The sequence below is a fragment of the Perca flavescens genome, chromosome 19 (assembly GCF_004354835.1).
Source record: "Perca flavescens isolate YP-PL-M2 chromosome 19, PFLA_1.0, whole genome shotgun sequence".
Lineage (NCBI taxonomy): Eukaryota > Metazoa > Chordata > Actinopteri > Perciformes > Percidae > Perca > Perca flavescens.
In genome coordinates this window covers 22,642,792-22,658,381 of record NC_041349.1, presented here as the reverse complement: position 1 = coordinate 22,658,381, position 15,590 = coordinate 22,642,792, and the positions used below count along the sequence as shown (strand labels likewise).

Genomic DNA, 15,590 nt, shown 5'->3' with positions numbered 1-15,590 from the left:
AATAGACCCAATAGCCTACTTTTATTGCAAGCATCATGTGCATATGAATGAAAATGGCATTCTTTTACAATTTCAGCGCTCCTATGAACATTTTGTCAAGATTCGGACTGCCAGACAAGCAGGACCTGAATGTAGCTGCCCTCCAGGTAAATTAAACTACTTTTCCCATAAAGCATTCTGGACATGTGGTTGTCTGCAGGTGTGTGAGGTGTTGGGTTTTAAGCCTGATTGGGTTTGACTCACGCCAAAGTTGATGTTAGAATGAATGGAAGCCTTCTGAATCAGGTCCTTAGTTTATTTCATTGAAACTGATCCCATGTGACAGTTTGCCTGGATAGTGTTAATAGTTTGGCGGGGGGTCTGCTGTGAAGGATGCAGACAGCTGACTGGCCATTACACTTAACAGAAAGAAAGGTATTTAACAGCAGCCTATACATAGAAGTGCTGAGAGGTTGTTTGACTTGTGTGATGTTGTCTGCTCACTTTTCCAATGTTGAAATTCACGTTTCCCACCAGTAGATGGAAACATTTATTCCTTCAGTGTGGGTCAGCATTCTGATCATTTTGGGAGGCAGTCGAGGTCGGGCTAGTCAGTGCATTAGTGTGGTAGATGTTGCTCGAGGATGTTTCGAGGCAATACTGTACAATTTGAGGTGTAAAATCAGTTTGTCTGACTTTTAAATCATACTATGACATCTACTATTGTGCATCACTGGCAGAAACCGTTGGGAGAAATCAGTCAGTGCTGCTTCTCAATATGTGATTGACAGGTCCAGTAAGAATGAGAAAATCAAGAGGAAATTATATATATATATATATATATATATATATATATATATATATATATATATATACATACACATATATATATATATACACATATATATATATATATATATATATATATATACATATATATATATATATATATATATATATATATATATATATATATATATATATATACATATATATATATATATATATATATATATATATATATATATATATATATATATATATATATATATATATATATATATATATATATATATACACACACACACACACACACACACACACACACACACACACACACACACAGCGTGTGTTTTTTTAACAATATGAATGCAAAATTTCCACTACACAAGCTTGTATCTACTTGTGATGTAAAATGCAGGTGCAGTTCAAAATTCCAATAAGTCAATTAAGACTTAGGGGCTGTGGACATTAAAGTCTTGCATCTCCATTTATTGTATCTTACAGCATTTTCAATCTGATGTAGGTCAAAGGAATATCATCTGTTGAAAACCATGTATCTCCAATGTTGATGATTTTAAGTTTGTCAGATAAACTTGAAAATGTAGTGTTCCTTAATGGGTTGAGAAAACGTTCCCACTTATTACGCTAAATAAACCATTTTGAAAATCTGAAAGCGGGGATGTCTTCCTTAACTCATGAACAGTTCAAATATCGTAGATACTTGTTTTTTATGGGACACAAATTCATATGGTAATTTTTTTTAAATATTTATATTTGAAACATTTGTTCCTCGTCACAATTTGTGCTGTTTTTCATGTCCACAATCCTTTAAAAAAAAGAAAAAATCTGCCACTGACAATCCCGAGTTCCCAGAATACCAAAGGCTTGTCAAACAGGATCCTCAGCCCCTCTCAATTCGGTTAAAAGGAGTCCATGAAATCAGAATGAAGTGTACTGTTTTGCCTTTGTAAATAACACGTCACTGTGCATTGGCAGTGAAACGTGCTCTCAATGAGGCACATGTGAACATTCCTGTTGTTTCTGGTAGACTGCAGTGCACCGGGTAGGCTACATGCTGCAGGGAACTGACATGTTTTCACAACTTTTGAAAGTCCGATGCAGAGGGATCTGTCCGTATGACAGCCTCAGTCAGCTCCAGCTGGGAATGTAATACAGTAAGTGTGAACATACTGTAGGTAACCTCTCTGGAAAGGGCATGGTTGTGACATTGTGCAGAGTAGCTTTTTGTGGGTTTGATTTTTGGATAGGCAATCCAGGTGGCGGAAAGCATCTGTGCTGCAGGACTGAAGTGTCCTTGAGCAGGATACTGAATCCTTACAAAGGCCAGGGACGGTTCTGTTGTTGACCCTGATCTCTCTGTTGGGGGGGGGGAGGGGGGGGGGTACACACATACAGCAACACAATCAAATAAGAATAAAAATATGGTTAATAATAGTTAATAGTACGAAATGAATGCCAAATATTTTATTTTTTTTGTTTCCAAAAGTGGTTTATCAATTGCAAATGAGTCATCTGCGGAGTGGAAATGCCTGAATTAATGAGCCACAAGTACTGAAAGTATTAACCATAATGAGACTCTCACAATCATGCTGCTCTCTGTTCTCAATCCCTATCATATGTCTGCTATTTGTTTTTCTTCCACCACATCTCTGTAAAGGGCAGAAATAAAACAATGAAAACATTTCACATCAAATGAAGCGCGACGATGCTAAAACCAAGGCGGCATTGAGCTCCATTTTGGAAACTGGCACTCAGATGCTTTATGTCCAGTACTTATTCCAATTTTCTTTATGCTTTAACTATTGTTACATAGAAACACATACATCATTAGTATACTTTGAATTATTAGTATATTTAATATTGTAACAGCGTAAGTGTATTACTGTACACATGCAACTTCTACCATACTTTGTTAATGCTTTAGTTTGGAGTGGGCTTTTTCAGGCCACATATCTTTATATGAATGCTGAATGGGTTCACTCAATATTTATCCCATCTACTGTCTGGGAGACAGCCTGTGGCACAGTTGCTCAGATGTGGCTCCTTTTTTTTTTTTTTTCTTTTTCTTTGAGGAGAGGACCTTAATGTGCTTTTCACAGTCTTCACTTTATTGCTGTCAAGGAAGATGGAGTGGTTGCAAAGAGAGAGCAACGGTCCGTATAGCTTTAGGATATTTTATAGATTGTTTCTGAATCATCGGAAGTTTTTACCATCTTTTATCAGACAAAGTCATGAACTTAAAGTATATTTTATTCATGCTGATGTAATTCTTGGTTAATGAAGGTAAAGTTTTTTTTTTTCTGGTGCCATTTGTCATTCTAACAGTGTCTGGTATTGCTGTCATTTAGCACTCAGTTATTAGCTTCTGAGTGAATAAAAGCATTTTCAAGCCTTGGCTGTGATTGGGTTTTGCATCTGAGAGAGTTTTTGGCTAGCGTCATGGCTCTAGGGATCCCAGTGTTGGTTGTTGGTTGGGCGGTCAACCAATTTGGTCCCGACTGAAATATTTTGACCATTATTCGATGGATGGCCATGGAATGTTTTACAAACATTCACTGTGCTCAGAGAATGAATGTAACTGACTTTGGTCATCCCTTGACTTTTCCTCTGGCACCACTAGCATGTTGACATTTTTGTTTTTGTTTAAAAAAAAAAAAAAGCTCTGATAAATTGTCTTTAGTAATGTCACTTGAGTCGGTGTCAGTTGGGGCTAAAGACTACAGGTTTAAAAATGGAAGACATCTGGTGGTGTGGAGTTGGTGTAAAGTAAGCTTGACAGACCTGAAGGCCGCACCTCATCTCTGCTTGAGGCTAGCGGCACGAGGCTACATTAGCCATGACTAGTATAACGCACCCAAATCTGCTACTAAACTCTCGGTGGTTTGAGTTGTTGAACTGTGGGTAATGTAGACGCCAGGTTTTTGCAAGCGCCACATTTTCATGTTGAACCCTTATCAGTTTTTCTGGACTGCACCCTGAGTTTTTGCATCATATATTTTGGTGTAAATAGTCATGGGTCTAAAGGAAAAGAAAACCTGTCAAACCAAGATGGTGTGAAATATCTGAAGTCACACCCACTTGGCGTGCCACACCGTGAAGCGATTCTCCGTCTAATAATTGTTTCAACATTGGCGGCAAGTTTTGTTTTCCATTTTTGTGTACCTTCTCCTCCCCTGGGATCTGCATTCTAAGCAGGGCCTGTTGTTTAATGGGACTATAATAAACCGTGCAGTCAGCAAGCACTGGTGCTTTGCTCTTTCCCTGTTTACTCACCCAAACACCTCAAATGCCTCCTCCCCTATTTCCCCCTTCCCCACTCGGCAGCATTTCTTGATGTTAACGCTTCAAAAAGCCTGGCAGCTAAACACCGGCCCAAGTGCTCCTGAGAAAACATGCAACTTGTAATGTGCGGGACTTTGTTTTCCCCCACTAAACACCCAACGCTGGTTATCACAGGCATGGGGGCAGCAGGGGGTCATATCAGCTGGCTGTTATGTTTTAAGATTTCCAAATAAAACCAGAAGCAGATGCAGCAATATCAGTTTGTTTTGCTTAGCCAAGTTCAGATTTGATTCACATGAGCAGAGGCAAACCTACACACACACACACACACACACACACACACAGCCCACAATATTCTCAACCTAATCACTCCTTTTCAACTCCTTGTGGCCAAGCTTGGCTCCACTCCCCCTTTTCGCCTCACAATGTGTGTAATCTCAGTGGCCTCGTACAGTTACAGTTGTGCCAATCCCCTCAGATATCCTCAACTCAGTGGGCAACTGGTAATTAATCACTGAAAGCTTTTGAATTTAGCCCTCTGTGTGGTTTGGTGCTGGGAGGTTCCCTAATGGCCATGTAATTACTGAGTGCTAGGTAAAGCTAAGCAGACTTCCAGGTAGCCACTGCGGCCAGCTGCTTTTGGTTAGGTGAGTCAAGTTAGGCTGCCTTTGTGAGCGACTGAGGCCGTAGACAAAAGCTGGAGCCTGGGAAGCCTCGCCTGGAGGCAACGGTGAATGGGCAATAATGCTTTTGATTGCTGCCAAATAGCTTAAAACGGTATCTACATGTAAATCATGAGCATAATTCACTGTACTCGTGTTATGCATGAAAAGCTTGGCTCATTCAGCTCAGTTTTTGCATCATGCCCAATAAATTAACATGACGTGTTTTATCACGATGAATCATCAGAAGGGGTGCATTTGCTCTAATTTTCATTTCTCACACAAGGTTTATTATTAAGGGTAGGATGCTGGAAATAGCACAGATGGTCTCTTTATACCTTTTGACACAGCAGGTTTTATGGGAGATGATGGGGCATGCCAGCTGAAAGCACTTGTAATGACTGTGGGGTTTGAAAGGGTGGCACACTTTTTCTCCTTTTTTACTATACATTAACCTGAGGGGACACTCTGAATGGAGAGGAGATGGCATGATTTTTATACGTGAATGTCACATTGGAGATTGAAGTACCTCAGGCTAGGAGAATAGGGACAGGGCCAAAGGAATGGAGGAGAATGAATTGAAACACTCGTGCCTTATGGTCCGTCTCATGTGTCCTTGAACATTTCCTGGCGGTGATCCTCCGATCATCATTTTGTGTGGAATAAAGTAGGAAGTTTGGAGATCCTGTCTTGGCAGCTCCCGTTGTTACTACTTGGAGTTGAATGAAGGGGTTTCCATCACCGCAACATAACGGCGCACACACCCCACAAATGAATAAAAGAATTGTCTCTCATTTTTATGTGACATGCATTTGCTCCAATAATACGTTGCGTTCGTTAGAGCATAAATGGTCTCCCTTTAAGGTTCAATGCACTTTCCGCATCATCAAAGCATCAAGTTGGACAATGACATTCAAACTGTTAGAGGTTGAGCAAAATTATTCCAGTGTGGTTTTGTGCCTTTTTAAGATAGTGCTTTAATATAGCCTGACAAGCCAGACCCACATCAAGATGTAGGGTCTGGGAACTCACCATTGACAGGGCTCAATCCGAGGGGCGGGTTAAATGGTTGTCTTTCAAATTCCCTCTGCACGTAATAGGATAGCACTACAACCAGGCAGAGCAACGAAGAAGGTAGTGAAGCTAGTTGATAGATTAAACTTTTCTTCTGTGCCGTTCTTTTCTCAAAGAAAAGCGTAACTCCAAGTCTTCCAGGAGAACGCTGTTCCCAGCAGCAGCAACCATAAGCCCACCCACCAACTCTATACACGATGTGATTGGCCTGACCAAAATTTGGTTTTTCCAGCTCGCAAGTCAACGGAGAGTGCCTAGACTGACTCTGGCTGCAAAATAAATTTGCTGCAACTAGGGTGCGTCTAGATTTCTAGGCTAGCTTCAATAAGCTCGTTGTCAGTGGATGGTCATTCAAGTTGTTGGATTACAGTTGAATGGTTTCCTACTTGGATGTGCTGCTGTAAAACGTCTTGGACCTTTATGTATCTACTGGGGTATGATGTTTGAGGTCTGGTTCTTTGCAGTGTATCCATTTTGTAGTTTTCTCATGTAGATGCTGTCTTTTTTTACTCCTGTGTGGAAGCAAATTTGTTGTTTAAATATTGAGAGAAAGAATTAAGAAGCATCATTAGCAGGCCTGTCGAGTATCTGAATGTCTGCAACTTCTTATGTCTGCAACTTTTTAAAGGGTCACTTTGGTGTGGGTGATAAAACATTACTCGTCCTTCCATTACCCTGTAACCTCCAGTGCATGAGGGGACTCAATGCTGTTGGTTCCCTTTGATACTCCTTCTCCCAGGATCCACTGCTCCTCTGTCAGAGCTGGGTGGCAAATCTTCCACAAAAGACGACTCATCTGCTGGGTGCCCTCTGACACTGGATTGAAAGTTCCAGTCATCCTCCTACTGAAGTCTCCTTTGTGATGGCTTAAGTTCACCCTTCCCTTCCCTTAGCCCACATACTCATCCCTGACCCACCAATATTCAAAGAGACTTTAATAGACAAGGGGAACCTTTTCCTATGTGACACCCTTGTGGAACAGCTGGTCTTCTGTTCAATATGGTGATATTTCTGTGAATGCAATGGCCACTAAAAATCTCACGGTTCCCTTTCAAGTTTTTGACTTCTAGAAGCACTATGAAGCCGTTTTTCTATGAGTGGGTCCCTGTTTTCTTTATCTTGTGCGAGTGATGTGATACACATGGCTCCCAATGGTTTCACATTGTTCCATTGACTTACAGGTGCTAGCTTGTGAACATCGATGTAAAAGATGTAGGATTTAAAATATAAAAAAAATGACTATGCAAACATACTTGTTTGTTTACAAGAAAACTCTGCAGGGCCCCTTTTTAATATATTGTATTTTTTTCCGAGCCAGTCTTACTGAAGGTACCCCGATGAAACTTTTGATATATTGTCAGTATTTCCTATATGTGAACCATAATTGGCATGATGCTAACAAAAAGGTCAAATGCAAACTAAATTGTACATGCTCTCTGATTTAGAACGCTATTAAGCCCCCAATGCCTGTCTCCATGAAACAATTCTTATTTCATTCGTTTTGAATATAAGCATAATTTTCCAGTGTCTGTCATCAATTTCAAATCACCAGTAAAGCACGACGATGCCAGCGTTCACCCGTGTCATGGAACTTCTGGGCTCCAGACAAGCAAAGACAGCTAGGGACCCCTGAGGCGTTCCCCACATGCTCTCCTACACCCCTCCCTCCCCACTGCCTGTGGGTTTGTGCCCCAGGCCTCTCAGCCCTAGCAGACACGGAGGATGGGGGGTTAAGGGCACAGATGCTGCTGCTCTGTACTCCATCAGCCTAATAGAAACAGGCACTACAAATAAAACAGGCTGGTGTGCAAAAAAAATGAACCATTGGGGCATGCCACGGCAGGAAGCTGTGCTTTTGCCAACGTGTGCCTGACATGCAAACTATGGTCAATATGGTCTTGCCACCATTCATGGGCATCCCTAAAAATATGTCTTTAATTTGGAAAACAATGCATGGATGGCGTTTGTGGAGTCTGTTTATTTTATACGTGTGTATGCCTCATTTACTGTAAGTCCACAAACTGAGGGCAGCATTAGCTTAGAGCTGTTCCATGTTATGTTCAGTTCTTAAGTCCAATGACTGCTTACCACGAAGTCATTTTCATTTTGAGCCCAAACCTCCAAGGGAGTATATGAAAATTATGTTTCATTTTTTGGGGTAGGGTTTGGAGCCTTCACACCTCCCCTTAAAAAAAATGCAACACCTGTGGCCGGTTAGCTCAGTTGGTAGAGCAGGCGCACAAACAGTATAGAGGTTTATTCCTCGATGCAGAAGGGCCTGGGTTTGAGTCCGACCTGTGACTGTTTTCCTGTATGTCTTCCCCGGCTCTCTCCCCTTTCCTGTCTGAGCTGTCGGCAGAAATGCCCATTAAAAAAATGCAACACCTTGCCCCCGATATCTTAAAATGATACATCAGATAGTATAAAGTATTAGTATAAACTTAAGCATTGACTACAAGGCAAAGCAAATTTAGATGATATATCCAAATTAAAAAAATTATCTTAATAGAACATATACATTTTCACAATTTGCGCCATCAATTCTAACAATGGGAATGAAAATGAGCGCAATATATTACCTATTATATGGCAAACAGATGTTGGCATCCCATTTACTAAATATTCCATCCATTCTCTATGTTTGAACCATGAGCTACTAAATGCATGTGTGAACTGGGCCCAGGCACCGCCTCTGGCTTGTTGATTGCATACGCTGGTGAAAAAAAACTCAAGTCAACCCAACTCACTCACTTACGCAGCTTAGCGTAAATTCTTTCAGGGAGACTTCAATAACTTTATCACTTTTCTCCTAAACTGATCAGCTGTTTTCGAGAGAGTCAATTTTCAGTTAAACCAATCCAATTTGGCCTTGTATTTCACAAGCCAATCACCGCATGACATCCATGTTTTAAATCTGTTCTCTCCTCTGCGGCTGTCAGTTGTCATTTCAGGCAAGAGTGCGACCCTCCTCCTCCTCCTCCTCCGCTTCCACCTCCAGGCATCTTCACCCACGGCACTCTCGGTTTTCTTCTGGCTGACCGCTCCCTTCGACTCCTTAGTTCTGGTCTTCGTTACCCTTTCACCTCCACCAGTGTCTAGACTCCATCGGGTATATTTTCGGGTTTTCCTAAACCCTTTAAAATATATCTACATTTTATACGATGGAGTCTAATCTCCAAAGACTATGTACATTTCATATTTGTTTCTCAACATGGGCATATCTGTGTCAGGACTTTGAGACAGGACTGTTGTCCTCTGCATATTTCAAAATGCACCCTTATGAGCCATGGTAAACATGAAACCCACCTTTTTGATATAACCATTAGAGCACTTTTTTTCCTTTTTTCTTTCATTTAATGAATCTCACAAGGAAAGTTGAAAAGTTAGCACAACAAAAAATCCTTACACCCCAAATCCTTTTCTACAGTCCCTAAGCACAAGTCCATCATCTACTGTAGATGGATTCTCTTTCTTTCTGAATTAAAATAGCAATTACTGTCTTTTGTTTAATTATCCAGGGTTTGAAGCCAGTTACATCAATCTACACCTAACACAGCATTGGCAGTTGTCCTTTTGGAGCATTTATTTATGGTGGTTGCAAAACATTTACCAGCGCTAACAATTTGGAGTACCGTCTTTTCAATTTTCAGACCATTTAGTCTGAGCAATAACAAGAAAGCAATCCTTCAAGCTATCCAAATACAGCAGAGATTTAGGCAATTTCTCAAAGTGGAAAAAGTGATGGAGGCAAGCAGGGCTTGCCCAGCGGCTGGCCAGATGATGTATGCTTCCAGACTCCCCTGGGGCGCCACCAAGAGAAAACCAAACGTTCTAAACGGTTGGATAAGACTGTTGGTGTTTCCTGTCCACTGGTGTTTCCTGTCCACTGGGCCAAACATCAGTAGATGTCCAGTGTGTTTATCAGTTAAGGGGACTCTCTTCCCCCCCCTGCCCCTTTCACTGTCCCCTTCAGTGTTCAAGATGCAAGGATGTCTGTCTTGCTTGAGATCTTGTGGGCCCCTCCACCACCATTCACCAGCGGACTTTCTCTTCCTTCTCAAAGCTGTGCTAAATGTAACATGAAATATGAGTCATGCTGTAGATCTGAGAGGGTAATAAACACATCGAGCAAACATTTGAGACTATGTGCACTCACAAACACGCTGTCGCACACCCGCTGACACAACTATCACAAAATATGCACACATAACGCGGATGATCCCACACACATGTAGAGACACCAGTCCCAGAGACACATGCAGCCATGCGTGACAGTCCCTCATTGCAGCTTTTGTAACTTGATCTATTACCAGCGGCAAAGCTTTTTGATGATATTGTGGTTTGGTTAATTTTATTTTCTAAATTTAAGAGAGGGCGAACGCATGAAAAAACTGGATTGAAGCCGTTCATTCTCAATTTTCTCAACAAGCTGTGATGTTAAAAATGACGTACAATGCGGTTTTCTAATCAAGGCTTATGTAAAGGTATTTTCCCCTAATATTTATGAAAACATTTTTGTCTTTCCCCTTAAGCATGTAATTAATCTACAACATGCAGTTAAATAATCTGGCCCAAACAAACAATACAGTGCCCGGGGAGGTGGCAACTTGCCAATTTAACATATGTGGGAATGTACATGCATGTACTGTGTCTGTTTCAGTAAAGATGGATCGATATGCATGGAGTTGCCTCATGGTCTGGTTGTAGCACAGACAGCCTTGCTTTCAGGGGCCCCTCCCATTGTATCTGATGAAGAAGAGGATAGAAACAGCTGTGTAAGCCACAGTTAAGGCCTGGAAAACCCAGCGGTGAGACAGACAACCCTATGCACTTTAATTTAATTGAGTGGTCATTTGATATGGTCCAAGCAGGCTAGACGGCTGGTTAAATTGTAATTTTTGACAGCTTGATAAACGGCGCTGATGCTCCGTATGGCTGCTTGAAAATAGGGTTGTCTAATTTCTAGTCTTAGATGGAGGTACTAGTTTGGGACACTGTGGCATAATAATAATAATAATGTGTCTACTTTATTGCTGTTCTTTTATGGACTGGTTTAAAATTGTCAGAACTTTTAATAAACTAACCTGCTTCGGCCTGTCCTTACTTTGATTGAAGTAGCAATTCCACAGTATTATGATTATGTAAGACTAGGCATGCATTAGTAGGAGATATGAACTCATGAAATAATTGACCATGAACAGTGATTGTTCAATGATATCTTAGCAACAGTAACTAGGCACAGCAGGCCTGTCAAGGGTTGGATTTCTTTGTGATATTCAGCATTTTAAAACTTTAGAGGCTTGTGTCTTATTTTTTAAGAATAAAATGGTAATTTATAGATTAATTGTGTTTTTCAGCTATATAGACTGCATAAAATATGGACATACCGTAGTCTCTGTGACGTTACCCATGTGTTTGTGAAGAGTCAAAGTGAAGCTCAAAGTGGGCAGATCCCGGTGGCTCCGGACATCGACATCTTAGCTTGTAAATTATATATGTGCAGTGCTTAAACCGAAAAATTGACAGGCGTAGCAACAGTATTGGTCAATTGCAGCCAGCGAAAGGTCTTTGTGCTGACTTAAAATAAATGTGTGTATTCAGTGTTTATACAAAAAACAAGTCGCAAGAATTGAAATACTTATACTGATTTAAAGTTAAGGGTGGATTTTTTTTCCTTGTTCTGGTACACACTGTTGAAGAAAGATGATCTCAGTTGATAATGTCATTTATTTGGATTCATGCTGTTCACTCTGAGGACGATGAGTTTGTTGTGTGCATTCATGCGCTGGTGCGTGTTAGGTTTGAATGAATTGGGCATACTGAGTGGAAATGTTATGAGTTGTAAATCAGAATACCTCATACATATTTTATACATTTTCCTCTCAAACATAATGGTATAATGATCCTCTATGCTGAATGTAATTACATTCTAGTTCTTTCTAGTACACAAATGCATTCATTTACATAAATACATTTTTTTAGGACATGACCCAAACTCTACATACAGATTACTTGTTTTTATATGGGTTTTTTCTCAGCTATGGAGTTTTTTGTGATAATACATCTGCTCCAATGCCCTCGTACACAAAGTTTAGAGCACTGATGAGGAGTCATCTTGTCTGTTCTGTTAGATTTGTTATAGCACTGATATAGATTCATCTTAAAATTCAGCTTATAACACATAGTGGCTGACAGTGTACTTCAGGTAGCAGAGCAGGGCATCCATTCATAGTGGGGAAAAAGTCTCTTTGGGCAAAATGATCTGCCAATGTAATGATGATAATGTTCTGAAACACAGACGCTGCAAACAGTTGCTACTCTCTACCAATGAACGTGATGTCTGCAAGGCCTAGTCTGGGTCCGGGTTAATGAGCCATCTCCCATGAGCCCTGCTACTATCTCAAGCAGTTTCACATCTCTGGGGTTACTGAAATACGAAGTTAACTTCTCAACACGGTTGGCAGTGTTGGTATGTTGGCTTGAGCTGGAAGTGCCCTTCATTTCACACAGAGCATTGCACTTACCACCTGCCGTGTCAGCTGCGGGGCGCTTCAGGTAGAACATGCACCGGATAAATTCAACACATGCTGGAGATTCGATGCATATACTGCACCTGACCAGAAGTGTGGAAATATATTATGGTGTCCAAGTATATTTGAATGGTCTATTGTAGGTCCTGTATAATGCTAAATTAATTTATTTGTAGCACATAGGGCTGTATCATTAAAGTGATGGTTCGGAGTAATTTACCCTAGGGTCCTTTGCACCATGACCTCGACCCCCCCAGAAGCTTTTTTCACCTGGGTCTAACATTGGGCGAGTTAGCGTAGAGTAGCATTAGCCGCTGAATAGCTTAGCGCAGGGGCTAATGGACCCACGTTTGTATCTCGTAAATGACCCCACTAATAATGCCCAAAATGATACCAAAGGTCTACACTAGTACAAATAGGTTATGCACTCATAAAACGATGGATTGGAAAGTTTGTAAGTACACCAGAAGTTTATGAACACTTGCCTGCTCTCTTCTGCTCTCTGTTGCTGCTGCTGCTGCTGCTACCTGCAGTTAGACGAGTGCTTAGGGCTGTCTACAAATTACTACACCGAAAAGAGATAGAACAAAAATATTTATTAATTTAATGATTAAATAAGGTAATGTCTCCAAACTTACCTCAATTATTACTTGTTTCCTGCTAGTTATATTACAGCACTTACTTTAAAAATAAGTTAAATTAAAAAATATTTTTGTTGCATCTTTTTTCGGTGTTGTAATTTGTAGACGGCCCTAAGCACTCGTCTCACAGCAGCAACAACAACAGCAGAGAGCAGAAGCCGGCAGGCAAGTGTTATTTACATAAACTTCTGGTGTACTTACAAACTTTCCAATCCATCGTTTTATGAGTGCATAACCTATATATATTGGTGTAGACCTTTGGTATCATTTTGGGCATTATTAGTGGGGTCATTTAAGAGATACAAACGTGGGTCCATTAGCCCCTGCGCTAAGCTATTCAGCGGCTAACGCTACTCTACGCTAACTCGCCCAATGTTAGACCCAGGTGAAAAAAGCTTCAGCCAATCACCAGCATTATTGGATCTTGGTAGAACCAAGCTGCATGCTTAGTGGCTCACTGACCATGGGGAGATGAAATTTGTTATTGAATGACAAGGCATTTTTCAATACCATAGAGGCAATTCGGTGGGTGCCTAAAAAGTATTGAATTCGGTACTCAGCCCTAGTAGCACATAGTCCTTTGGGAGACTAATAAAGATACTTTGACTTTGACATTGATTTGATGGCAGTTTTAGATGTGACCTAGAGCGACAAAATTGCCCTCTGTGGCACCTGTTGATGGACAAAGATAAATTATGCAAAGTCTGGTACTTAATTGGAGCCATCCCTGCTTCTTAAACTTTTAACACACTGTAAATGTTTATTGTCTCATAAGTATACCCCCCAAGTGTTTTCACAAACGATGCAGCACACTAAGATGGTCACATATGACTGACTGACTTTTTGCAAAGACACCGCACCACTGGGTGATTAAGACTTAATCTAGAGGTGTGTCGTCAAGGTTATTTCTTATTGTCAATCTCTGAAAAAATAAATGGTGGTAGGTGATCTTTCCTTCATAGCATATAATAGTGAGTGTCAGCATGACTGATTGGAAGTGCTTCAGGTAGAAATGATCTCTTTCTCAGTGTTAAACACCAAAAGATGAGTGGTGATGCATCACCATGCCCTTGCTTTTCAAAACAAAATCCCTCCTCAGTATTCTCCGTGCCTCTGCTGCCGCTGTTGAGCACTAGAGGCTTTTTTTTTTTTTTTTTTTTTTTAAATAGCCATCGGAAAAAATTATAGAGAAGAGACATGACTTTACATGACGTACACAACAGCTGATTAAATATGACATGACATGCCAGTAGTTTGAACTTGCCACAGTATTTTTGGTGCCCAGGGTAAAATGGTGACCAGATTAGTATATTTTCCCCCATAGTGCCAAATGCATGTGTAATAGCAATTCAGAGAATATAGAAAAATTCATAAACATACTGACACCCAAATTGACTATTGGATTTCAGCCTCAGCATGCATTCGCTGTCAGCTTCAACATGCTTTTTCCTTTCATGCAGTATAATAAATGAGAAGGAAAGTCTTGCACACGTGTGGCTTTGCAGTCAGATCCCCAGTGTGATGGACTTGATCGTGTACTTGTTATTCTTAAAGCAGTTATTCATGCACTATTGGCTATTATCCCACCTATGAACTTGGAGTTTTTGAGGTGGAGGTCAGTTGGCAGGAGCTGGCAAAGCATCTGCATTACTGCAAATGTCAGGTCCCAATAATATGAGGGTGTAGGTTTCGTCTGAGTTAGAGCAGGGAATAACACAACATAACTCAGTGCAACTCAAGATTTAAACCAAAGAAATACAGAGTCCCATAGGAGGTTTTGCGCTCGCTTGCTTGTGAATGTCATACCCATAAATCTCCATCTTACCAGCCTGAGCTCCAGTTGCAGTTTAGGACAATGCTGCTGAGTTGAGTGACATGATATAGTTAATCTAGCCAATCCCTGCTGAAGTGGATATTAAGGGAATGAGTGCAAATTCTTTTGGCTGTTCATCATAGACACAATAAGATGGCTAAAATGTATATTGCCATCTGTTAAAATCTCACTGAAGTATGTGGTTGTGGCCTCTTGGTTGTCTTTGTGCTGGTAGTGGCAAGGCAAGACAAAGTCAATGTGTCGGATATGAACACCGTAAGAAACAAATCTGTAGAAAAACAGATAATGTCCTGGCAGAAAAGTACCTTTTTTCTGTTGAGTTTACGGACATTTCTGTTCATCGAAAAAAATCTAAATACGAAAAAACACCACTGGAAAATCAATATAGAAAATTCCTTCATATTAACACCGTATATTAGCCGGTATTTCTACGGACTTTTTTAACAGTGAAGCTACCTCTGAGAGGTGCCGCCTGAGGCAGAGTGCAGTGCTGACAGAGGTCAGAGCTGCAGAGTTTTAGGTTGCAAACTGCCCCGCTGCATTGGGCATAATGTTTATACTAGCAGGCTTTGCTGAATGCAGTCGTTTTGAAGAAGCCTGCATAGCATGTGTACATTCAGTCATTATATGCAGAGTTGGATTGAGAACAGGGGTTCAATATTTTTTATTTGTGGTTACGCGCTGGCTTGTAAGAATAGCACACTGAGAGGCTGAGATGTGCTGCAAGTGCAAAGGGGCAACGTTCAAGGGCTTACAAGAGAAGAAAAATGGATTCATACTACAT

The 15,590-nt window shown here is 40.7% G+C and overlaps 1 protein-coding gene across 1 annotated transcript in view; it reads left to right on the top strand.

The window, feature by feature from the left end:
* The window catches only part of col25a1 (collagen type XXV alpha 1 chain), a 147,981-nt gene that overhangs the window by 719 nt on the left and 131,672 nt on the right, over positions 1 to 15,590 (top strand). Inside the window, exon 2 of the mRNA XM_028563680.1 lies at positions 77 to 146. Coding sequence (XP_028419481.1) covers positions 77 to 146 — 70 coding nt within the window. The remainder of the gene's footprint in view (positions 1 to 76; positions 147 to 15,590) is intronic.